This window comes from Pongo pygmaeus, chromosome 7, assembly GCF_028885625.2.
Source record: "Pongo pygmaeus isolate AG05252 chromosome 7, NHGRI_mPonPyg2-v2.0_pri, whole genome shotgun sequence".
Classification (NCBI taxonomy): Eukaryota; Metazoa; Chordata; class Mammalia; order Primates; family Hominidae; genus Pongo; species Pongo pygmaeus.
In genome coordinates, this window is record NC_072380.2 from 40,248,454 (window position 1) to 40,275,097 (window position 26,644).

Sequence of the window (26,644 nt, forward strand, 5' to 3'; positions counted from 1 at the left end):
GCTTGCCTGGCCCAATGATTATTTTAAATTAAAATAATTTAAAAGCCCTTGGCGACCAACACACACTGGAAGTAAATGTTCTCTGGAGTTACTTTGTCTGCCTAAAGTCTGGAACTACCAAAGAATAAAACAATCACCACTGGTCCTTTTTCTGTGTTTGCATTAACTTAATTCGTATCAAAGGAAGAAAGACACACCTGGACAGACTTTTGTCACAAACCATTGCCTTCTATTTCAGTCTAATTCAGTATTTCAAAGAAAATCATTTCACAGCCATTGTCTGCTCTGCAGGCTCAACAGACCTTGTTCCAGGCCTTTTTAAGTTCTCCAGGTCCATTCATTTCCACTAAAAACTCATTTTCTATACCCCAAATTGTCACATTTACCCCACTTCTTCTTCCCTATGAAAAGTGGCATATAAGCATCTCTACCCCCATTGGGTTATTGGGTAACCGTTCTCCTACAATCCCCCATGCTATGCACATTAACATAAAATTTGCGTGCCTTTTCTCCTATTAATCTGCTTGTTGTCATTTGATTTTCAATGAAACTTCAGAGGGCAAAAGGAAAGTTTTCCCTCAGCTCCAACAGTTTTGGCCCAGTGAACAGGACAACCAAAGCTGCTTTGCTCTTCCGAAAATTGCAGTCAGGGAACCCGGGACCCGGCAAGCCAGCAGAAATGTAAGAAATTCTTTCCAGTCAGAATCTTGGTCTCTGTTTGTCTTTGGAATCTGGATGAGCAGATAGTAAAAAAATCAAGTTTGTCTCTCTTTCCATATATAATATTAACAGGAGAAAATCATTTTTGACTGGTCTTGGGTGTAGCAACTCTGGTGTATTTTATTGTATAGATATTCATACTGTCTTATCTTTTTTCTCCCAGAAATAGATTTTGTTTCTCCATTGTCTTTGTCTTTATGTGTTGTTTTGTCATAAAGATGGGTGTCATAGGATAGAACATGGATCTAAAGTCTCTATAAGCCCCTTGTCTCAGCTGGTCCCCGAGAGACTGGTGATGTTTACAGTTTCATCATACCTATGCACAATTGTACAACTGTGCTGTGAGTCCCTGAAATAAAAACTGGATGAGGGTCCTCTTATATCTTGTTTTGTGTTTTTGAGAACTTGACTTGTTATCAGTGGGAGCACTCGTTCTTGTTTTTCACCGTCTGGGGAGTATGATTTTTGGGACATAACTGGTGGCCAGTCTGAAAGGGCCAGAACCCTAGACACCTAAGATATTAAGCAGCACACTCTTAGGTCTGAATATGCCAGACTCTCAGGGGACTTTGTCCTATCTATAAGGGGCCTTTGTTGTCTCAACACATGTTACCTGGTTAGTTCTGGAAAAGTCCATACCCAGGAGGGTCTGCTGGTGCAACAGATTAAGGGGTCTGTGACTGGCACACCCCACAACTTTGTGGGATAGTGTGGCACTGCTGCACACACAGATAGCACCCTGCGCCATCTGTGGTAACGAGTCTTTTGCTACCTTAGCCTATTTCTGAGAGTGAATTTTTGGGGAATCATGAGGGCTACATCATCTGAACCGATTTTTAAAATGCCACTTACATTCATAGTGTTGTAAACTTGGAAAGTTACCTCTGGGACTTTCCATGAAAAAAACTGATTGGCTTCAGTTGCTTTGCAATAAAGAAACTGGCTATATTTAAATGAAAACTTTTTAGAGGGCTCTTGCCTTAATCAGCTGTGTTATTGGTACTTATATAAGAAACAAAAGAAATGTAGCCTTAGAAACTCCTTTGGCAAGATTTCAAAAAGGCAGAAAGCAGATTGTAAATGTACTTAAAATCTTTTTGCTTCAAACTGCCTGCTTTGGGTTCCCCACTGAACCTGCAAAAAGATACCCCAGCTTGTAGTGTAGGGGTAGGGTTCTACTCTTCACTGCTGTGATCTGGGCTTGGATTCCCATTCAGGAAATCAGACCCTTAGAGATCTAGATCTTTGCAACGCAGGAGAAAAAGAAAAATGTACAACTATTAGCTTGAATTATTTGTTTTGAATTTATGTTTGTGTGACTCTCAACTATTTGGACAGTTACATTACCATTTGATAATTGATCTTTTTCCTTTTATGGACCATTTTTACTTTTCTGTTATTGAAGTCTCTTTAGGGGCTGGCTCCAGATCTTGTGAGGACTTCCTCTTCATGCCACTTTGAGGTGCCTCATATCTGTCCTTTGTTACCTCATAAAGGATTTACTGGCTTTGGTTCTGAATCACTCAGTAGATACCTTTGGTTAGAAAGGAGAAAAAAAGTTCAAAAACAAGGAATACTGGTTTTTTGTCCCAGATGAAATCTGATAATAATAAATTCCAATTTTTAAAAAAAGAACTCTAAAGTCAGAAAACAGCTTAACTAAAAGCTGATATTCAGGCTATAATTTTTACTTTATTTTATTTATTTTTTAAATTTATGATGATGATGATGATTATTATTATTTTGAGACAAAGTCTCACTCTGTATCCCAGGCTGGAGTGCAGTGGCATGATCTCGGCTCACTGCAACCTCTGCCTCCCAGTGATTCTCAAGTGATTCTCCTGCCTCAGCTTCCCAAGTAGCTGAGATTACGGGCACCCGCCACCATGTCAAGCTAATTTTTGTAGTTTTAGTAGAGATAAGGTTTTGCCATGTTGGCCAGGCTGGTCTCAAACTCCTGACCCAGGTGATCCACCCACCTCAGCCTTCCAAAGTGCTGGGATTACAGGCGTGATCCACCTTGCCAGGCCGTACTTTGTTTTATTTTTTACAAAGACTTTTCCCTTTTGGATCTTCTTTCTACCCTGTGTTGGTTTTTGTTTTGTTTTGTTTTGGGTTTTTTTTTTGTTTTTCCAGTCAACTGAAGCTCTTTTTAAAAATTATACATTTGGTCCTTCTTTTTGCTTCCTTTCTTATTAGAATTATTTTTACTGAGAAAAAAAAGTAAAATTTCATTGGTCTTTTTGGAAAAGCTTAAAATATTCCCAATGGGCTTCTCTAAGAGTTGTTTTCCCATTTACTTCTACTTCACCTTTCTTTTGCCACCTTTAATATTACATTAAGGGATCTAACCAGGACTTTGACTCTCATGAGGGGACCCTGTGACCCTTTGAAGAACACACAAAAAAGGTGGCACTGGCCTCTTGGGGCAGGAGGATGTTCCCTGTCTCCATTACAGAGCTCCAAGAGGTGTAGGCAGGTTCCTCTCAGGTCTAAAGCTTTGCTCTCTGTTGTGTTAAGCCCCCTGATGTCTGGCTTTTGGATATATACCTGTGTGTTCTGTATTTTATGTCTGCATATATTTATATTTCTATACATATGCTTGTATATTGTCTAATGGTAACAAATTGACTTGAAAATAAAAACACATATAAATTAAATAAATAGGTTCAATGCTTTTCAAATTCACATGACCTTAAGAATCTTTGCTAAATAAAACTTTTAAAATTATTGGTAAAATAAAATAAAAATGTCTTCAGAATTTAATTTATACATTTTTGCCTGGGGCTACTGCTCAGGCACGTTTGGACTGTCTCTGCTAAATGTAGTAAGGTCATAAAACTATCTCTTCTGTGATATTTTTGGTACTTCTTTGATTCGTCTGTGAGCTAAAGCTACTACAGCTGGTGGCTGGGCTCCCCCAAAGCCTTGCACACATCTTACTGTGGGCCTATGTTTTTGGTTTTGAGTTTCTAGGTCTTGGGACCTAGAAAGATTGCCATGATGAAGCCTGAAGATATATGTGTGTCCACAGCACCTGGGCTACCAGCTGCAGGGCAGAGTCAAACTCAGTAGGGCCCTATCTTCCCAGATCCAGCTCTTCCTCTTGGTCATGCTGGGAGGGGTCAGATCCTCCAGACAGCATCTTCATAGTTCTGTCGTCTGTCCCGGGCTTTACTTGGTGTATAAATCCAGGACCCAGATGGACCCTCCTTTTCATAACCATCGTGGGTGCCCATGGGCATTTGGATCCAGGACAACCTCGAGGATAGAGTATTGGGGAGGATATCTGTGCCCAGTATCTTAAAGGCCTTGCTCAAGATGAAATTGGCTGATTTAGGGTTGACCTGGTTTAGCTGGGGGAAAAAAAACAGACCAGGCACAGTGGCTCACTCCTGTAATGCCAGCACCTTGGGCGGCCAAGGCGGGCGGATCACAAGGTCAGGAGTTCGAGACCAGCCTGGCCAATATGGTGAAACCCCATCTCAACTAAAAATACAAAAATTAGCCGGGCACAGTGGCGGGCACCTGTAGTCCCAGCTACTCGGGAGGCTGAGGCAGGGGAATGGAGTGAACCCAGGAGGCAGAGCTTGCGGTGAGCCAAGACTGCGCCACTGCACTCCAGCCTGGGCGACAGAGCAAGACTGCATCAAAAAAAAAAAAAAAGAAACCCAAACAAACAAAAAGCTTAAGCTTAAATGGCTACTATTGTTTTTCATGAGCAATTCAGACATAATTGTTAACAATGAGTAAATTAGGTAAACAAATAGAGTAAATGTTTACAAATAAATTTATCATAGTTTCAAAAATCTTTTTGGTAATTGACACTCTTAAAGTCTTAAAGTCATGTTATGTTAAATTAAGTAATAGTTAATTGTGAAATATCTGAGTTATTTCTAAGTTAAAATACTGACACATCAATTATTAAGCATAAGTTTAAGTTTGAATACTCTGATAGCTTATTTTGATGTGATATAGAAAAGATAAATATATTTGAATCTCTTGATAAACATGAGAAATTGAGGAAATATTTTTAAGAATTATAAAATGGTTTTCATTTACAAATACTGATATGAAAGAGTTCCTTCCTAGATTTTCACTAAAAATTAAGATACTAAGAGTTAAATTATAATTAATATATGTAATTAAAACCACTAAAAATAAGGTAAACAATTTTGTATGCAAAGTGTATACAGAAAAAGGCAAGATACGTTTTCGGTGAGAACGCTTATAAGGAAGGCATGAGTATGTGGTTTTGTTAAAGGAAAAGTAATTTTGTCTAGTTTAGAGGTTACTTAAAGGTTGTTTCAGACCAGGCACAGTGGCTCATATCTATAATCCCAACACTTCGGGAGGCCAAAGTGGGAGAATTTCTTGAGGCCAGCCTGGGCAACAGAGGGAGACCCTGTCTCCACAAAAAAAAAAAAAATTCTTTTTAATTAGCTAGGTGTGGTGGTTCACACCTGTGGTCTCAGCTACTGTGGAGGCTGAGGGCTGAGATGGGAGGATCACTTGAGCCTGGGAGGTCAAGGCTGCTGTGAGCCATGATCAGGCCATTGCACTACAGCCTGAGTGACAAGACCCTGTCTCTAAAAAATAAAAATAAATAAAAAATAAATAAAGGTTGTTTCAGACTAAGTGAATGGAGGAAAAAATGATATAGGTAAAACTAAATGGATATAAAGACTTTTTAAAAAGTAGAAGAGTAGGAAAAAATTATAATAGGTTATAGAATGTTTATGAAAATTTTATCTTGTGTGCAAAGCTGACTGATATCAGAGAAATTTGTTTATACGTTTTCATAAAAATTAGCTTTAGTATTTAAAGTACACAAAGACAAAGCTAGTGGTTGATTTTCTCTTTTAAATAATATTTTTGCATAGGATTAATAAAAAGAAAAGATTTTTGTATATGTTCTGAGTAAAATGCAAACAAAAAAAAAAAAGCAAGAGAGAGAAACAGATTTTGTGTGCCTCACGTCTTGTCATGCTTCTTCAGAAAGTGTTTTGATTATTTGCAAAACCGAGTCTCTTATCAATCAAACAGCAAACGTTTTTGCTTTTTGAAATCTTCTAATTATCACTTTGGCTAAATGAATGACTATTATTTTTTCATTGGACTTATGATCCTATTTTGATCAAGTATTTGAAACCTTTAACAATTTGAGAGGCTTCTCACAATTATATTTCAAAATCTAAAATTAAGTATTTTTGACCTCAAACTAACTTTGAGATATTCCAAAAAGCTGCTGAAGCTTCCAAAAGAAATAATAAACAAGCTTGTTTGATATGTTCATTATGTAAAAAGATTTTCACATAAGAAATAATGTTTAACCTTTTCAAAATTATATTTGTATTGTCATGTTATTAGTATTTGCTCCAAAATTATATGAGATTCCTAAAAATTGGATTTGTTTTGTTATATGTTATTAGTCATAATTATGAGTATTATGTTAAATTGTTGTAGGTCATAAAAGGAGAAAATGACCTAGTTTTCTTGTTAATTCCCTCTTTAACCATGGCCATTTTTAGTCTTGCTCACAGTTAATTTTTTTATGCTGATCCTTTTTTTCTGAAAGCTCTTTGCAAATCCTAAAGTGTTGTGTCTTCAAGAAAGCTCATGGAAAGGACTGCAACAAGTACTCTTGGCCGGGCGCAGTGGCTCATGCCTGTAATCCCAGCACTTTGGTAGGCAGAGGTGAGTGGATCACCTGAGGTCAGGTGTTCGAGACCAGCCTGACCAACATGGTGAAACCCTGTCTCTGCTAAAATAAAAAAATTAGGCCAGCATGGTGGCAGGCGCCTGTAATCTCAGCTACCAGGAGGCTGAGGCAGGAGAATCACTTGAACCCAGGAGGTGGAGGTTGCAGTGAGCCGAGATCATGCCATTGCATTCCAGCCTGGCCAAGAGCAAAATTCCATCTCAAAAACAAACAAACAAACGAATAAACAAAAACAAAAAACAAAACAAAAAAACAAGTACTCTTGAATGCAAGTTTCTTATAATTTTAAGATTGTATTATAGTACTGAGTAAACAATTTCAGAACTCTAATTTTTAAAAAGTCATAAAATTGTTAACATCAAGCAAAACAAGAACTAATTACATTGGACTAATGTAATTTTAATAACTTTTTTGTTTAAAATATTGCTGATTCTTTTTATGTTTTGCTTTACAGAGTTAAGGAAAATGTTTGTTCTCTTAAGCTTTACAGAAATGCGTAAAGTATACTTTTTTGAACAAAACTGAAACATTCACTTTTCTGTCTACCTGATCGATCCTGAATTTGGAAACTATTTATGAGAATTTCTATTTTATGGCAAAATAGTTATTTGAATAAGTTCAATAAGAATCTGTTCCCTTTTGCCACAGAACACAGTTGGAGATTCTGGTTATTTTACCAAGGCTTTGACTGAAATGCCATATTTTCAGATATGACCAGACAGCTTTAAGAAACTGAGGCTGATATTATGAAGCCCATAGGAGCTTTTGGAAAAACTAGTCTAATATCTTAAATACACGGTTCACATGGTGGGCTTGTGGTAAGTAAGAATGTTACTTTCTGACATCCCAGGAACCTCAAGTTATTTGGGGGACCTTGAGAAAAGATAAATTCACTAATTTGTACAGGTATTACTGACACAATCTAAGAGCAAATCCAATCCTTGGCTTGGCTTCCTAGCCTGAAGAGGTTTCTAGAAGTTTAATCTGAGATTCCTTACGAAAAGTTCCAGCAAAGTGAACTTAAAAAGAGCCTGTGTTACAAATTGATATTCTTACTGCACTTTATGCAAATAATCAGGCCAAGTACAATAAGACGAAAATTTAATATGCAAATAAAATGGCTTTACTTTTGTTTATCTTTGGTGGAAATGGGGGACTGAAGAGAGAAAAATCATGTTTCAGGAAAGAAAAAACCAAAAAAACAATAATTAGATTCCAGTTCATTGTTTGTTTTTTCTTTCTTTCTCAGATTTTTTTTATTTGCCTGTAATCTAAACTAAATCTTAAATTGTTAGTCCTATCAAAATCTGTCTTTGAATCTCCAGGCAAGCATTTTTAATTTTCCTCCTACATTTCTGACTTGGAATCACTAAATGTTAAAATTCCCTTTTTCCTAAGACTCTCAAAGCTGATACTAGCCAACTTGGCTTTGAAGGAAAATCACTGCAACATTTTATAAATGGACAAACTTTGCACACAAGCTACAATCCAGGAAAATCTGTCAGATTGCTACTGATATTCTCAGCTGTCCTCCAGACTTCAGAAGAAACTAGTTTGTAAACTACTCCAAAGATTAACCTTTGTTTTTCTTCCAATTCTGTAAAAATGGCTCTTACTATAGATCTTTTTGTCTGCATTATATATAGAGTCATAGCTTTAAGATCCCATCTACAAAGCCATCTCCTGAAATAAGACAAAACTGGCCTTTTCCCAGAAGTGAGAAGATTAATTAGACTGGCCTTTTCCCAGAAGTGAGAAGACTGGTTTAATGAGCTCCTTTGCCATTCAGCTACTAACTCAGTTTTTCTCTCTACAACTACCAACTCAACTTTTTGGGTATGAAACACTAGGAAAGTTTCAAACAGGGGAATACTGGGGCTCAGAAAAGGACACCCAAAAATATGGCACTCTGATATGCCAGTTACTTCAAATTAAAGGCTCCTGGAAGCCAGTAGACACTGGAAGAAGTTGTTCCCTGAAGTTCTCTTACCTGCCTTAAGTCCAGATCTGCCAAAGAAGAAAACAATTACCTCTGGTCCCTTTTCTGTGTTTTCATTAACTTAACTCCTGTTACAGGAAGAATGACTAAAGTTTGTCAACACACCTGGACAGACTTTTGTCACAAATCATTTTCTTCTATTTCAGTCCAGTTCAGTATTTTATTTTTTATTTTATTTTATTTTATTTATTTTTGAGACGGAGTCGCCTTCTGTCACACAGCAGGCTGAAGTGTAGTGGCACAATCTCTGCTCACTGCAACCTCTACCTCCCTGGTTCAAGCGATTCTCCTGCCTCAGCCTCCCGAGTAGCTGTGATTACAGGCGCACACCACCATGCCCAGCTAATTTTTTTGTTATTTTTAGTAGAGACGGGGTTTCACCTTGGCCACACTGGTCTCGAGCTCCTGACCTCAGGCAGTCCACCCACCTCAGCCTCCCAAAATGCTGGGATTACAGGCGTGAGCCACCGCGCACGGCGCCTGGTTATTTTTTAGTGATTTTTAGATATCTATAAAAACAATATCAGTACTTTGAGGCCTAAGATGATGTTTTCTTCCTTAAGGGAGTATTTAATTTTGTTTTGTTCTGGCAACTAAAGGCCTTAATTAGCAAAATCTGAATCACCTTAATTCCCTTTCAGAGATATCATGAAAGTTTCCTCATAAGCCAATTATAAAAGTAAAATTAGTTACTACAAGCAAAGTTTTTAAAAAATTCCTGACTCTATTAAGTGCCCAGAAAAATGTGAATGTAATTGATTTGCATGAAAAATGCTGGGAAACATAATCACATAAATGTTAATGGTGAATTCAGTGATGTTGGTATTTCCATGAGTTTTTTCATTCTCCCTGCATGCTGTAAATTATTTTTTTAAATGAAAATTCTTTTATTAAAAAAAGTTGCATTTTATAAATTAGTATAACATAATGGTAAAGAGAAATGTGAATGTATTAGAAAAGATGCTCCATTGAGAGGAGACACATTTGTATTTATCATGACCTTGAATGAAGGTCCCTCTGCAGATCTTATCATAATAGTCCTAGTGTCAATGAAGTCCCCTGTGAAACTGGATAACAGGATTTTAAGGTAGAGATGTTCATCAGGCAGATGGAAATGTAGTCTATAGCTGTGAAGATAAGTCAGGCAATACAATAATTATAGGGAAAAAATAATGTAAGCTATCAAAGAAAGATGTATACAAGGGAGACAGAGTCACATAAAGTCTCAGATGTAGGAGGCCATAGAGCAAAAGGCTGAGTTCTGGCTTTCAGGAGTTTTCTAACATAATGACCTGATCACCAGTTAAAAGCTAAGGAGAAAGATGAAGAATCAGTATGAGATCATAAAATTATGATGCTCTTCTAAAAATATGTGAAATGAGGTTTTTAGGGAAGTGTAGGTATGGCTGAAGAAAATCAAGGTGAATGAAGACAAGATCAATTGAGAATGTAGTTTCAGAAATAGCAAAGAAGCCAAAGTTTGAGGAAGTTAAGTGGCTAGGGATAAAATTGAGGCACTAAAGCATTATTGGTTCTGCAGTCAAGGGTAGGATAGATTTTTTTTTTTTTTTTTTTGAGGTGGAGTCTCACTCTGTTGCCCAGGCTGGAGTGCAATGGCGCAATCTTGGCTCAATGCAACCTCTGCCTCTCGGGCTCAAGCAATTCTCCTGCTTCAGCCTCCCAAGTAGCTGGGATTACAGGCACATGCCACCATGCCCAGCTAATTTTTGTATTTTCAGTAGGGACTGGGTTTCACCATGTTGCCCAGGCTGGTCTTCAACTCCTGACCTCAAGTGATCCGCCCTCCTCAGCTTCCCAAAGTGCTGAGATTACAGGCGCGAGCCACCACGCCGGGGGGTAAGACAGATTTAGTGAGATTACTGGATAAACAGAATCAAGAAAATCTTTGTCAAAAACTTATGCTTCTTAAAAACTTAATCCTGGGACAGAATCATCTAAAACTTCGTTCCTTGTCTTCACTTTGACTCACCCATAAAAACTTCAAGTACAAAGAATGAAAAATCTTCAGGTACAAAGAATGAAAAATAACCACATATTTTCTAATGCTCAATATTTTATTTGTCTTGTTGTTTTCTATATAGATATGATAGGTCTTCATGATTTTTTGTTTGTTATCCTTGAACTGATTCCCAAAGTATTAGCCTCATGAATCATGTATTCACAAGAAACACAGTCATTGTATTCTCTTTGCCGTATAATTTTGGTTTCAGTTTTCCTTACATTTCCTATTCAAGCAACATTTTCCTGTAAAACAACATGTTGAAAAAAACAGCCATAATTTAGTAGAGAATAGCGCGAGAGCTATTCTAGACTGTAACGAAAGCCATATGCTTTCACAATTTAACTTATTTCAAGTACTAATAAGCTGATGACAAAACAGCAATGTCTTTTAGTTTACTCACACGAACTATTTCTCTTTTCTCCTTTTGATCATCTAGAGGAACTGGCTACTTGGTTTCTTCTTTAGCTTCCTTGTTCTCATTAAGATTGAACAATGCCTCTAAAGTGAACCACAGACTTGCATGCAAGCTGAAAACCTTTACCAAATGCAGTCTTAATTTGTACTTTGAGAAAAACATTTTCAAGGTATTTTATCCTTTTCTCCAACTTTTGACATATTACAAAGTACCCAAATATGCCAGACCGTTGCCTCATCAGCCCCTGGCAGTCAGGTACAGTTAGATGCAAAGCAATCTTCCTAAAAGTTACTTATTAGAGATGTGAGAAGGGCAAACGCTATCATTGGAAAAACTGACAAAAGTCTCAATAGGAAAAATAAGGAAGTGGAGAGTTACTAAGTTTGTAATTTTTCATGTGCTTCTATTTTTTTCCTACTTCAGAGCCATTGACTAATAGTTGAGTATAACACAGGTTGTGTTTCCGGGCTGCTGAAACATGGCACTATTATTTTCAAAGAACCGTGGAAGCCTAAAAGAAAGCCAATGAGAAATAACTAAATGAGAGTTTAGGATTGTAGCCTTCATTTTCATTCAAAGATTTAAAAGTTTCCATAAAGTAAAATGTTCTTCTCCGGCCACCTGTTTTTATAGTTCTGTGTTTTTCTTCAGGCCTTTCTGGCTTCCCATATGGCAGTAAGAAAATGATGTGCTTAATGATTACAAATTTCCTATGGAATACAAACTTTCAGTTTCTACATATGATGCACAGAGATGCTTTTGTGGTTTTATTGGTTTTCATATTACAAACAAAGAAACTAGAAAATGAAACCATTCCAAAAGTGGAAGTAATTTCTCACTGCCCCTGTGATAAATTGTTGTCATTGGCTGTGGCAGCAACTATTATAAGATGCTCTAAAAACTCTTCAGACACTGAAGGGCACCAGAGGAGCAGACTACAAGAATGGCACACGCTATGGAAAACTCCTGGACAATCAGTAAAGAGTACCATATTGATGAAGAAGTGGGCTTTGCTCTGCCAAATCCACAGGTAAGAGAAGGCAGTAAAATGTGGGAAAATGCATTCTTCTTCTCATTCCTTACCTGGCCAAGTTAACTTCTACTGAACAACTGTGGTTCAGTAACTTCTAGTAAACAAACACATAAAGCAGTGTAAAAATTAGAGAGCTGTAATAACTGCATCTCACTTAATTTGTCTTACATTTTCTCCCTGGAAATGGAGTCATCTATGCATTTCTTACTTACCTAACATGGATATGGAGAGTGGTGAGAAAGGAAACTATAGAAAGTATATCAGCTTTACATAAGAATTATACAGTAAAATACAAGCAATGAGGTTATTACAGTTGTATTTTGAGAAAAGGTGTTTTGAAAAAGCCAGAGTATTAAATGAGCTATGAGTCAAACAGAAATCCCTTTCTTTTAGGGATATAACTTAAATTATGCAAAACATGTGTTTCTAATTTGATGGGGTTTATGAGATTGCACATCAAGCGCCTTCCATGTTATATTATCATTGCTTGCTATTTACTGAGCATAAGATTCAAGTGAGAGTCTGAACTACCTTTTTTCTTGTTTGCAAGTTTTACCTATAAAGTGCAAGGTATGTAGAAAAAAGGTTTGCCTTAAAAACTACATTTTCTCGTCTGTCTTCTAATGAATGCTATGTAAACCAATTTATCATCAAACAGCATTTTTCTAAGCAATTTACAAATTAACCCTTTCCATTCTCATAGCCATCCCAAAAGGTATGTATGTTATTTATTTATTTATTTATTATTATTATTATTATTATTATTATTTTGAGATGGAGTCTCGCTCTGTCACCTGGGCTGGAGTGCAGTGGCACGATCTCAGCTCACTGCAACCTCTGCCTCCCAGGTTCAAGCGATTCTCCTGCCTCAGCCTCCCAAGTAGCTGGGATTATAGGCACCTGCCACCACACCCAGCTACTTTTTTGTATTTTTAGTAGAGACGGGGTTTCACCATGTTGGCCAGGCTGTTCTCGAACTCCTGACCTCAGGTGATCCACCGGTCTTGGCCTCCCAAAGTGCTGGGATTATAGGCGTGAGCCACTGCACCCGGCCAGAAATGTATGTTATTATCCTCATGTTCCTAATGAGAAGTATAAGGCATGCAGAATGTAATTATCAAACTACGTAGCTAGCAAGTGCCAGAGGCCAGTATGAGCCTAAGCAGCCTGTCTCCAGAGTCTATGATCTTAAAACCATTATTCCACACTGCGTCTCTTAAGAAGGGATAATAAGACATTGCTTATTTTCTTTCTTTCAATCTTCAGTTTAACAAGGTACATGGGATTCCAGGAGAAGATTTCTATGAACAAATTATAATAATTCTGTAGACGAGTATATTTTTGTTTGTAGCTGAGTTACAGTCCACATACTGGAGAGCACCTTTAAACACAGCAAATGTTTAGTCAGAGATTCCAATCTAACTGTGCTTAGAAATGAAATCCTATAAACAGTTTGGTGATACTGGCAAATTTAAAGCATCTACCTCCTTCCAATCTAATTTTCCTCTTCAGATTGTTAATTAAAGAAAATGAAAAGTATGCTTTAATTTTATTGCCAAAAGCACTAGTTTGCTTTATTCATGCAAATAAATAATACTCAAACTTGCTATTTGCCCACATATCTACAAAAATGCCAAAACTACTAAACTTTGTATCACGGGTTTCTTTTCTCAGAGATTCGATTCTCCTTAAAATGCAACAACTGTGATAATTATGAATACCTGTAGAACAGATGCCAAGGGGTAAGGCAAAACCCCAAAAGAAAACAAACAAAACTCTTCCTTGGCTACTTAAAAAAAAGATTCTTGGCTGGGGACGGGTGGCTCACGCCTGTAATCCCAGCACTTTGGGAGACCGAGGCAGGTGGATCACGAGGTCAGGAGTTTGAGACCAGCCTGGCCAATGTGGTGAAACCCCGTCTCTACTAAAAAAATACAAAAATTCGCCGGGCATAGTGGCATACACCTGTAATCCTCGCTACTCAGGAGGCTGAGGCAGGAGAATTGCTTGAACGTGGGAGTCGGAGGTTGCAGTGAGCTGAGATCACGCCGCTGCACTCCAGCCTGGGTAACAGAGCAAGACTCCATCTCAGAAAATAATAATAATAATAATTCTGAGAAGGTGCAGTGGCTTACACCTGTACTCCCAGCACTTTGGGAGGCTAAGGTGGGTGGATCACTTGAGGTCAGGAGTTTGAGACCAGCCTGGCCAACATGGTGAAACCCCCAACTCTACTAAAAATGCAAAAAAAAATTACCCAGCGTGTTGGTGTGACCGTAGTCCCAGCTACTTGAGAGGCTAAGGCAGGAGAATTGTTTGAACCTGGGAGGCGGAGGTTACAGTGAACTGAAATTGCGCCACTGTACTCCAGCCTGGGTGACAGAGTGAGGCCCTGTCTGAAAACAATAACAATAATAATAATTCTGCTAGCTGAGATGCTGCAGAAGCTAGATTCACTGTCCCGGAAACATGAAAAAAAATTATTGGTTACTTTTATTTCTTCACTGAAGATCTTTCCTAGAAATTATGAACCAAAAAATGTCTATTTTATCTCTCATAGTCTATCCGCTTCTTAGTCCAAAGGAAAATAATATGTTTTCTGATTCCATATAGATACAAGGCACAATCTCTAATCTAGCAGAATTTGAATGATCCTCAGTATGATTCATTATTAATTTATATTATACCATTTAGGGATCCTCTGAACCAGAGCATATTACTGATTAAATTTTATACTTGTTGAAAGTGCTGTCAAATAAAATGGTAATCATCATGCAGAACAAAAAAGTATTCTGTTATTTGGGGAAAATCACAGCAACCAAAAAAATAAGATGTACTAGATGGTGAAACACAGAATAAAAACAACAAAAATACATTTATTACCTTTCTTTTGAAAGTTGGAAACTTGACAATAAACTCAATATACAAAAATCGTTATGTAAACTGTATAAGCCTGGGTTTCCTTATTTACGATACAGAGATAACTTCTTGGGCCATTACAATAATTAAATATATATATTTTATATATATGAAATTATTGAGCAGAGTTCCTAGTCCACTACTGACATTTAACACATCTCATTTTTCTTCCATTCAAAGAACTTAAAATCTAGCCAAGATAAACCAAAGTAGGCCAGGCACAGTGGCTCATGCCTGTAATCCCAGCATTTTGGGAGCCCGAGGCAGGCAGATCACCTGAAGTCAGGAGATGGAGACCAACTTGGCCAACATGGCAAAACCCCATCTCTACTAAAAATACATCTCTACTAAAAATTAGCCGGGCATGGTGGCTCATGCCTGTAATCCCAGCTACTTGGGAGGCTGAGGCAGAATTGCTTGAACCCAGGAGGTGGAGGTTGTAGTGAGCCAAGATTGTGCCACTGCACTCCAGACTGGGCAACAGAGTGAGACTCCAATTCAAAAAAGAAAAGAAAAGAAAAACCAAAGTAGCAGATAATAATTGTTTAACAATATGAAAAGGCATAATCCGTATAATTTATAATGAAGGAGATTGATTTCAAATAGAGTAGTCAGGAGGATTTTAGTGAAACCTTTGAGGTGAACTTTGAAAAGCTGCAAATGGCAGTGTTTGAAGAGAGAGGAAGAGGTGGAACACAGAGAGGGTCTTCAGCCCTGCGTGTGCAGATGACAAGACAGAGGCTGGTGTTTCCAGATAGGTAAGCCATATGCCAGGGCAACATTGCACAAAATGGATGTGGAGGCAAGGCATACTATCAGTGGGAAGCCAAATCTACAATAACTGCTACTAGTAAATAAAGATCTTTTTTTTTTTTCAAGGAAAATCTACCTGATTTTTATAATGACTGGATGTTCATTGCTAAACATCTGCCTGATCTCATAGAGTCTGGCCAACTTCGAGAAAGAGTTGAGAAGGTTTGACATATGTATCACATTTGTCTTCTTGTATAGCTCCTTAACATTGTTAACTTGGTTTTGAAGCATAAAACATTACCGAGATTGATTTGAGTCAATTGCTCCATTTGTTTTCAGTTAAACATGCTCAGCATTGATCATCTCACAGACCACAAGTCACAGCGCCTTGCACGTCTAGTTCTGGGATGCATCACCATGGCATATGTGTGGGGCAAAGGTCATGGAGATGTCCGTAAGGTTTGGAGATTTTCTCAGATTTCTTATGCTATGTGACAGATTTTCATCTAATTTACATTTAACTTTCCAAAAATTTTCTAAAAGGGTTATAACTGCATCATGCAAAGTTTAAATCACAGGACAAAATGATAAAGAAAATATGCCCTGGCTTGACATGTCAACTGTTATCATTATTATATTTTTAGTCTTTTACTTTATTTTTCATCCTGTATTTTATCTGGCAACCCTAATTACATAAAACCAATACAGACTGCAATATCTAACCTTTAAAACACACATGGGCCTCCCAGCACTTTGGGAGGCCAAGGCTGGAGGATCACCGGACGTCAGGGGTTCAAGACCAACTTGGCTAACATGGTGAAACCCAATCTCTACTAAAAATACAAAAAATAGCCTGGCGTGGTGGCAGGTGCCTATAATCCCAGCTACTCGGGAGGCTGAGGTGGGAGAATCGCTTGAACCTGGGAGGTGGAGGTTGCAGTGAGCCGAGATCCTGCCACTGCACTCCAGCCAGGGTGACAGGAGCAAGACTCCATCTCAAAAAAAAACAAAAAATAAACAACAACAAAAAACCTAACTACTGTATTTTAATCAGGTCTTGCCAAGAAATATTGCTGTTCCTTACTGCCAACTCTCCAAGAAACTGGAACTGCCTCCTATTCTGGTTTATGCAGACTGTGTCTTGGCGAACTGGAAGAAAAAGGATCCTAATAAGTATGTAAACAGTGATAACAACAGGAATTTTTGGAGTGTGTGCCGATTAAATAAAACAGGGGTTGCTGTGTCTACCACTACAAATGTACACATATGTGACAGGTGTATAGTTAACACAGTAAAATGCACAAATCTGAAGTGTTCAGCTTGAATTTAACTATTATGTACATACATACACTCACCATTCTCAGTAAGATACAGAATATTTTTATCACCTCAGAAAATTTCTTTGTGCCTCTTTCAATTCCCTTTCCTGCCACAGACAAATATATTCTTATTTGCCTTATCAAAAATTAGATGATTTTTGTTATTGGGTTTCATATCAATGAAACCACAGAGTATAGACTCTTGTGTCTGGCTTCTTTTGATGAGCATGTTTTTCAGATTCTATTAATTTAATTTTTTAGCAGCCAATTGTGGTTAAGAGTCAACACATCTTTAATTACAGGCAGCAATAACTGGTTTTTCAGAGCAGTCTGCTCAGGATATAGGTGATTTTTACCCATTTAAGCATAAGATCTGCTACAATAAAGGAAAGGGAGAACCAAAGCCCACGTCTCTGGGTGTGTGCCTGTAGAAAAATATTCTGCAAATGGGAATATCATAAAATGAAAGGATTTGATCTAGAAAGTTTCTTCTTATTAAAAATTAGTTTTTTTAAAAAAAATTCACCGGGAATGGTGGCATATGTCTGTGGTCCCAGCTACACATGGAGTTAAGGCAGGAGGATCTCTGGAGCCCAAGAAGTTGAGGCTGCAGTGAGCCATGTTCGTGCCACTGCACACCAGCCTGGGTGATAGAATGAGACCCTGTCTCAAAAAAATAAAAATAAAACAACTAGTTTTGACTGTCCATGTGTGTTCCTTGCATATTTAATTATTTAATTCATTTGTAAGTTATTAAGTTAAATGTAATGCCTACTGAAGAAATATTTTAATAAACTGTTTCTTTTTACCTATGTCTTACCTCTGATAGTAGTATTCAATCAAATAGCAACAACTCATCATTATTTGATGTTAAATTGGTTTTCTTTCTCTCTTCCAACTGGTCCATTGCTTCATGGCTGCTTTCATAAGGCCCCTGACTTATGAGTAAGTGTCTGATTCTTGTTTGATTCTAAGAATTATTTGTTACTTATAGTTGAATGTAGGTTTATCAATAGACTCCAAATGCATTTTTAAATGATTAATTGAATTCAGCCAAAAAATAATTTAAGTGATTATTTAGAGAACAAATAATCTCAGTCTTTAATTGTATCTATGATTGTGTTACCACTATGTCTATCTGATATTATAGCTATAGATATATACAAGAATACTACTCAAATACATCTATAGGAAATTAATATGCAAACATACAAAATGCACATACATCTGTGTATCTATGACTTAATAACTCCTATGTCCATAACTAGTTACCAGTGTCAATAAGTAACCATATACCAACGTATTCTTTTTGACCCAATCCTTACTACTTTTGACCTATAATATATACTAAACATGGGCTAAGAGATGGAAAACCTGGGCTGGGCACATGGCTCACACCTGTAATCCCTGCACTTTGGGAGGCCAAGGCAGGCGGATCACCTGAGGTCAGGAGTTCGAGACCAGCCTGGCCAACATGGTGAAACCTCGTCTCTACTAAAAATACAAAAAATTAGCCGGGCCTGGTGGCGGGCGCCTGTAATCTCAGCTACTCAGGAGGCTGAGGCGGGAGAATCAATTGAACCCAGGAGGTGGAGGTTGCAGTGAGCAGAAATCATGCCACTGCATTCCAGCCTGGGTGACAAAGCAAGAATCCATCTCAAAAAAAAAAAGATGGAAAAACTAAGGTAAATATCATCAGTATAAACCCACCTTGGTGAAGCTAGACTAATGAAGAAGAAAGGCAGTATATGAAAATTATGTAAATTGCCATATGATTAAGATAAGGCATAAGAAGATAAAGTATTGGGATCCCTAACCAAATAAAAGGAGTGATGGGGGAACCCTTGAAGCAAGTTATTTGAGGAATTACCTAGAGGAAAAAGGTGAGAGTATTCATAGTGGAAGAAACAGCAAAAGTGAGGCCTTGAAGTGACAAACATCTTGGTGCATTATCAAAGCTGAAGGATGGCTAATGTCACTGATAATAAATGATAAAAATAACAGTGTGAGAAAAATTAATTTTTTTTTTAAAGATGGCTGGGCAAAGCGGGTGGATCACCTGAGGTTAGGCATTCGAGACCAGCCTGGCCAACATAGCGAAAACCCTCTTCTTCTGAAAATGCAAAAATTAGCGGGGCATGGTGGCACATGCCTGTGATCTCAGCTACTCGGGAGACTGAAGCAGGAGAATAGCTTGAACCCAGGAGGCGGATGTGGCAGTGAGACGAGATTGTGCCATTGCACTCCAGCCTGGGCGACAGAGCAAGACTCCATCTCAAAAAAAAAAAAAAAAAAAGATTATGTAGGATTTTATTAGCTATGATAAGGAGTTAAAACAGTATCTTAAGGGAGAAACTGGAAGGTTTTTAAAAAGGAGGATGACATCAGCAGTCAGTCCCACTTTACAGATGAGAACACCAAGGCAGATAATGTCATATCTTGCTCAAGGTCACACAGCAAGTAAGTTGCAGAGATGGTCTGGCTTCAGATACCATGAATTTAACCACCACAAAACTCATAGATATACAGACACTAAGACTATGTTTGCACCAATGCCCAAACTTCAATTAAAAAGAAAAATAGGGTCTAATCAGTTATTTGAATTTCTCAGTCAATTCCTTTGTAAGGCAGATAAACCACTGAGAAATTGAATTAGGCTCACAAATTAAAATATGAATATGAATATAATTATTTAAACAAAAGACTACCTCTTAAAACTCTACCTCACGGATATCTCTGTAAACATAGAGTATATACGTATGGTAATATAAATGCCTGTGAGAAGTTAACGGGATAATAGAAACAGAACTAGTTTGAAAATTTCTAGTTCTGAGTATTTTTGTTGTTGTTGTTTTGTTTTGTTTGTTTGTTTTCTGAGACGAGTCTCGCTCTTGTCGCCCAGGCTGGAGTGCAATGGAGCGATCTTGGCTCACTGCAACCTCCGCCTCCTGTGTTCAAGTGATTCTCCTGCCTCAGCCTCCTGAGTAGCTGGGATTACAGGCGCCCACCACCACGCCCACCTGATTTTTGTATTCTTAGTAGAGACGGGGTTTCACCACATTGGCCAGGCTGGTCTCGAACTCCTGACCTCAGGTTATCCACCCGCCTTGGCCTCTTAAAGTGCTGGAATTACAGGTGTGAACCACCATGCCCGGCCCTAGTTCTGAGTTCTAATATGAAATTTTAGGTCTCAGTTTAGTCTACTTACTACTAATTATATGATTTTAGACAATGGGCCTAAAAATGGAGTCTTAATATTCCCAACTACAAAATGGAGATAGTAAGGCCTGCCACACCTCTCTCATAAAAATATGTTGAAACTAAAATAGCATAAATAAAAATGTCAAAAAATATCCCATAATTTTTGCTAAACTTCTTGCCGTCCTTATCCAATTTCCTCAGGAACATGGACGTTTTGTTCTCATTTCGTGATGGAGACTGCAGTAAAGGATTCTTCCTGGTCTCTCTATTGGTGGAAATAGCAGCTGCTTCTGCAATCAAAGTACGTCTATCCTCACTTCAAAATGTGTATGTCAATTTACGTAAGCAGAGCAATCACTTCGGAGCCTAAACTATACTAAGCATGAGTTAACTTTATCCTTAACAAGTACAACATGGGACCATTTAATTGGGGGTAAAGGATCAATTATTTATTTTTGTGTATTACCTAAAATATAAAATCTCAGAGCCATATACTTAAAATACAACTTGAAACCTCTGTAGGAAATAAAAATTTTCAATAAAATCTGGCTTTGGAACTATGATACAGTGTCATAAATTCAATAGTCTTGATTATCAAAAATAGAAATGAAACATATACAACTATATAAATATCTCTAAATTAAATGCTATGTGAATAAAACCAAATCCAAGCTTCTATAAATATAAGGAAATTAGTCAAATAGAGTGTCCAGCCCAGGAAAGAAATGTAAAAATCCCAAATTTAATTTATAGATTAAGACTGGGGAATTTGGCAGGGCACAGTGGCTCACACCTGTAATCCCAGCACTTTGGGAGGCTGAAGTAGGCGGATCACTTGAAGTCAGGAGTTCAAGACCAGCCTGGCCAACATGCCGAAACCCCGTCTCTACTAAAAATATAAAAATTAGCCAGGCATGGTGGCAGGCACCTGTAGTCCCAGATACTCAGGAAGCTGAGGCAGGAGAATGGCATGAACCCTGGAGGCAGAGCTTGCAGTGAGCTGAGATCGTGCCACTGCACCCCAGCCTGGACGACTGAGCGAGACTCTGTCTCAAAAAAAAAAAGAAAGAAAGAAAGAAAACCTTAAATGTTTGTGTTTTGTTTGTTTGTTTGTTTTAGGTAATTCCTACCGTATTCAAGGCAATGCAAATGCAAGAACGGGACACTTTGCTTAAGGCGCTGTTGGAAATAGCTTCTTCCCTGGAGAAAGCCCTTCAGGTGTTTCACCAAATCCATGGCAAGTGTTGTATGCAGTGCAATAGTCTAGGCTGACAAGTCAAATGTTCCAGGTGTAGAATAGTTGAAAAAAGGGAAGCAAAAAGCAACTATCACTTAGTATGTTTTCACTTTAGGTATTTTATCTTACTAAACCATTACACTTTCTATGTGGTAGGTTTCATTATCTCCATTTTACAAGTAAAGTCATCTAAATTCAGAAAGACAGGATAAATGACTTCAGATTCCACAGGCAGTGAAGCCAGAGTTCCAAGCTGGGTCTATTTAACACTAAGGAACTTCCTTGCCTCCCACTAAAAACCTTAGAGAAACTTTCTACATGGGAGGGTGGTTTTAAGTTCCGAAAAAAAAAAAAAAAATAGCTTCTGCTTGATAAGAACTCTTTCCTAATTCTGTTTTTTTACAAATTAAGAAACAACACAGAAAAGTCATTGAGCTCAAAAGTTGTTGCAAAATTAACAGCTAAAAAACTACCCACAAAAAAACACACAAAAAAGTGCATAAGCAGTAATTTGCAATAGGAAATCTTCCCTACTGAACAGACTCAACAAATACTTGATTGTTTCTCTCTGGGTTTTGAGTTATTGCTATTTAGTCCTTGGCAAGAAGCTAGATTTTCAAATCAAGTAGGGTAGGAGGCTGAGTGCGGTGGCTCATATGTGTAGTTTCCAGCTACTTGGGAGGCTGAGGTGGGAAGATTGCTTGAGCCCAGGAGTTGGGGCTGCAGTGAGCTATGATCACTACATTCCAGCCTGAGTGATGAAGTGAGACCCTGTCCCCAAACGATTTTTTAAAATTTTAAAAATAGAGAGGGAGATCTAGTTTCTGGGGTTTTGTTTTGGTTTGTTTTGATTTGTTTTTTTTTGTCTTTGGTTTGTTTCTTTATGTAAACAGTTTACCTGTTACGTCAGTAAGCACGTAAAGTAGTGCTAAATAAATAGTTACAGTTTAATGGGCTTCCTGGAAGAGGGCAGGAGAGTGAACGCTTATCTGCAGGGGCTTTGTTTAGCACAGACTGACCTAACGCCTTTTCCTGCAGCCTGTGCCAAAATCCATTGTCAGTTGTACAGGACACCTTGATTTCCCTGTATACCTCTGATGCTGCTTAATTAAACACATTCCATCTTTTTACAGATCATGTGAACCCAAAAGCATTTTTCAATGTTCTTCGCATATATTTGTCTGGGTATGTAGTCTTATGTTTGAATTTGTTTGCTCTCACTTAACAAAGAACACCACCAAATTCTCTTGGATGGTCCCTAATATCCATTGGGTTTGGCTAACAATTTACATCCAAAAATTCACGCGGTAGAAAAATACTGGACTGTTCTGTTATCATTTGGCCAGGAATGTACTGGAGTGGGGGACCGGAAAGCTAGTTATTTTAAAAAGAGTGGTCTGTGCTAGTACAAAGGTAAGATTCCATTCCTAGAATATTTATGCCAAATCTGCTCAGGATTATATTATTTATTATTCTCATGCTTGAAAATGAGCAGGGGCAAGGAGGCATGAAAAAAGGATCATGAAATCCATCTCTTGTCACCTTCTATTCACCACTAGTGCAAGATTTGATACCTGAAAATTAGCAATTAATCTAAAGAATGATTTTTCTTTTTTTCTTTCTTTCCTCTGATAGCTGGAAAGGCAACCCCAAGCTATCAGACGGTCTGGTGTATGAAGGGTTCTGGAAAGACCCAAAGGAGTTTGCAGGGGGCAGTGCAGGCCAAAGCAGCGTCTTTCAGTGCTTTGACGTCCTGCTGGGCATCCAGCAGACTGCTGGTGGAGGTGAGTGGAAAATAACAAGAAATAATCATCTCTTATGTGAATACAATAGTATTTGGATATCTACAAAGCACCTTCCCATCAGCATCTCATCTGAGCTTATCTGATAGTTTTAGCAGAATCAGGCAAGTAGGGATTTGGTTGCCATGATCCCATTTTAAAAATGAAGATGCAGAAACTTAATGAAAGTCAGTGACAGGTTCCTTGTCAACCAGCTAGAAAGTGGCAGAGCTGGCCGAGTGTGGTGACTCAAGCCTGTACTCCTAGCACTTTGGGAGACCTAGGCAGGTGGATCACCTGAGGTCAGGAGTTTGAGACCAGCCTGACCAACATGGTGAAACCTCGTCTCTACTAAAAATACAAAAACTAACCGAGTGTGGTGGTGGGTGCCTCTAATCCCAGCTACTCGGGAGACTGAGGCAGGAGAATCGCCTGAATCCGGCGGGCAGAGGTTGCAGTGAGCCAAGATCGTGCCACTGTACTCCAGCCTGGGCGAAACAGCGAAACTCCATCTCAAAATAAAAATAAATAAAAGGCCAGGCGCAGTGGCTCACGCCTGTAATCCCAGCACTTTGGGAGGCCAGGGCAGGCGGATCACAAGATCAGGAGATTGAGACCATCCTGGCTAACATGGTGAAACCCTGTCTCTACTAAAAATACAAAAAAGTAGCTGGGCGTGGTGGTGGGTGCCTGTAGTCCCAGCTACTCAGGAGGCTGAGGCAGGAGAATGGCGTGAACCCGGGAGGCAGAGCTTGCAGTGAACTGAGATGGCGCCACTGCACTCCCGCCTGGGCAAGAGTGCGAGACTCCATCTCAAAAAAAATAAATAAATAAAAACAAAAACAAAAATAAAATAAAATAGAGTGGCAGAACTTTCCTTACACCCAAGTTCCATCTGAACATGACTATAAAGACTGGTTGACTCTGGTGAAGCCAATATCACATGCTCTGAAAATGTATGATCAGACTCAGAAAGAGACAGTCACCTGCAAATGAGACAGGGCTGTTAGTGGGGAGATAAAGACCTCTGTGACAAGCAGAGTCTGGGCCCTGCTCTTGTTCGGCTGTCCTGTGGCCCCAGCCACCCAGAGCAATGCCTGCACCAAAGTTTAAAGATGAACCACATTCATTGTATGCCTTCTAGGGGCTTAGCTGGAGGAGAGGAATAAGCTCCAAGAAGAACTTCTTTATAATTTTCTCTGTTTTGTTAAACTTCTGTTTAACAGTCAAAGGGGAAAGCATCGGGCTGGGTAAAAACATGAGTTTTTCTTAATTTGAGCACTTACTTTTAAATTTTTTAATCATATTTAATTTTTTATTTTAGATTCAGGGGATACATGTGCACGCTTATTACACAGGTATAACGGGTGATGCTGATGTTTGGGCTTCTAATGATCCCCTCACCCAAGTATAGAACATAGTGCCCAATAGGTAGTTTTTCAACCTTTGCTTTCCTTCCTCCCTCCCTCCCCTATTTGAAATCCTCACTGTCTATTGTTCCTATCTTTCTGTCCATGTGTACTCAATATTTAACTCCCACTTATTGGTGAGAACATGTGGTATTTGGTTTTCTGTTTCTGCATTACTTCACTTAGGCTAACTTAAGCTAGTGGCCTCCAGCTGCATCCATGTTGCTGTGAAGCACTTGATTTCATTCTTTTTCATGGCTGTGTAGTATTCCATGGTGTATATGTACCACATTTTCTTTGTCCCATCTACCATTGATGGGCACCTGGGTTCATTCCATGTCTTTGCTATTGTTGAACACTCATTTAAACACAATGTCTTAAACTCTGTTAAGAATCAGTCATAATCTGTCAAATGCAGATTATATATGCCCCTTGTCTATACCATCAGCTTCTTACAGTAGAAAAGAGGGAAAGAAACTGCAAACAAAGGCCAGGCACGGTGGCTCATGCCTGTAATCCCAGCACTTTGGGAGGCTGAGGCAGGCGGATCATCTGAGGTCAGGAGTTTGAGACCAGCCTGACCAACATGGAGAAACCCTGTCTCTACTAAAAATACAAAATTAGCTGGGCATGGTGGCACATGCCTGAAATCCCAGCTACTCGGGAGGCTGAGGCAGGAGAATTGCTTGAGCCTGGGAGGCGGAGGTTGCAGTGAGCCGAGATCGTGCCACTGCACTCCAGCCTGGCCAACAAAGCGAGACTCTGTCTCCAAAAAAAACAAAAAAGTGCAAACAAAAATACTTATTGTGAGAAAATGAGTTTAGCTCATTCAGTTTTCAAAATCAATAATATTTTACAATAATTATGATTGCTAGTAGCAAGACTAATAGCCAAACATTAGCCTTCAAATAGAATGACCTTGACCTTAGTGAATGCTATATTGGTGATCTCCTGCCCACTCTGACCTCATTCTGCCTTTCTCTCCTGGATTGGGGAATGCTGTGACCTCCGTATTTCCTCTTTCTCTTGTTCCTATAGGACATGCTGCTCAGTTCCTCCAGGACATGAGAACATATATGCCACCAGCTCACAGGAACTTCCTCTGCTCATTAGAGTCAAATCCCTCAGTCCGTGAGTTTGTCCTTTCAAAAGGTGATGCTGGCCTGTGGGAAGCTTATGACGCCTGTGTGAAAGCTCTGGTCTCCCTGAGGAGCTACCATCTACAAATCGTGACTAAGTACATCCTGATTCCTGCAAGCCAGCAGCCAAAGAAGAACGAGACCTCTGAAGACCCTTCAAAACTGGAAGCCAAAGGAACTGGAGGCACTGATTTAATGAATTTCCTAAAGACTGTAAGAAGTACAACTGAGAAATCCCTTTTGAAGGAAGGTTAATGTAACCCAACAAGAGCACATTTTATCATAGCAGAGACATCTGCATATATTCCTGTCATTACCCATTGTAACAGAGCCACAAACTAACACTATGCAATGTTTTACCAATAATGCAATACAAAATACCTCAAAATACCTGTGCATTTCTTGTAGGAAAACAACAAAAGGTAATTATGTGTAATTATAGTAGAAGTTTTGTAATCTGTATCTTATCGGAATAAAATGACATTCAATAAATAAAAATGCATAAGATATAATAAATGTTGCTTCATTTATAACCATAATAAAATATTTCTTTAGATGAGACCTACTCTAAACTGCTTTCAGCAGGGCTAATAGACTCCTATACTTTCCCTATGTTAATGTGAGACTTTTTCATAATTACCTGTCTACTTGTCTGTATTCTCGTTACATGATAAGCTTCTTGATGTCAGGGACACTCTGCATTGTTTACCTGATTTATACATCCCAGCTTTTTTTTTTTTTTTTTTTGAGACAGGGTCTCACTCTGTCACCCAGGCTGGAGTGCAGTGGCATGATCTCAGCAGCATGATCTCAGTTGGGAGGCCAAAGTGCTGGGATTATAGCATCCCTCCCAAAGTGCTGGGATGCAGCCAGGTGTGGTGGCTCATGCCTGTAACCCCATGTGATTATGAAAGATATGATTTGGCCTCCCAACATGCTGGGATTACAGGTATGAGCCACCCCACCCAGCTGCA

The 26,644-nt window shown here is 38.6% G+C and overlaps 1 protein-coding gene across 3 annotated transcripts; it reads left to right on the forward strand.

The window, feature by feature from the left end:
• The first annotated feature begins 665 nt into the window (after positions 1-665).
• Positions 666-26,182, forward strand: IDO1 (indoleamine 2,3-dioxygenase 1). Of its 3 annotated transcripts, XM_054499158.2 has the most exons (11): positions 666-681; positions 11,789-11,909; positions 15,711-15,806; positions 15,924-16,043; positions 16,639-16,757; positions 17,834-17,848; positions 20,306-20,405; positions 21,224-21,341; positions 22,475-22,526; positions 22,977-23,125; positions 25,570-26,182. In XM_054499158.2, the coding sequence occupies exons 2-11, from the start codon at positions 11,823-11,825 to the stop codon at positions 25,923-25,925; spliced, it is 1,212 nt and encodes a 403-aa protein (XP_054355133.1). In that variant the 5' UTR covers positions 666-681; positions 11,789-11,822; the 3' UTR covers positions 25,926-26,182. The 3 variants fall into 3 exon arrangements, with proteins under 3 accessions (XP_054355133.1, XP_054355134.1, XP_054355136.1); XM_054499159.2 differs by lacking the exons at positions 666-681; positions 17,834-17,848 and having other exon boundaries at positions 11,758-11,909; XM_054499161.2 differs by lacking the exons at positions 666-681; positions 15,711-15,806; positions 15,924-16,043 and having other exon boundaries at positions 11,758-11,909.
• The last annotated feature ends 462 nt before the right edge of the window (positions 26,183-26,644 follow it).

Excerpts from the sequence above, each read along its gene's own strand:
- IDO1 (XM_054499158.2), top strand. The coding sequence starts at position 11,823 with ATGGCACACGCTATGGAAAACTCCTGGACAATCAGTAAAGAGTACCAT. Across the intron at positions 11,910-15,710 it reads TTGCTCTGCCAAATCCACAG|GAAAATCTACCTGATTTTTA; the intron begins GTAAGAGAAGGC and ends TTTTTTTTCAAG. Across the intron at positions 15,807-15,923 it reads TTCGAGAAAGAGTTGAGAAG|TTAAACATGCTCAGCATTGA; the intron begins GTTTGACATATG and ends ATTTGTTTTCAG.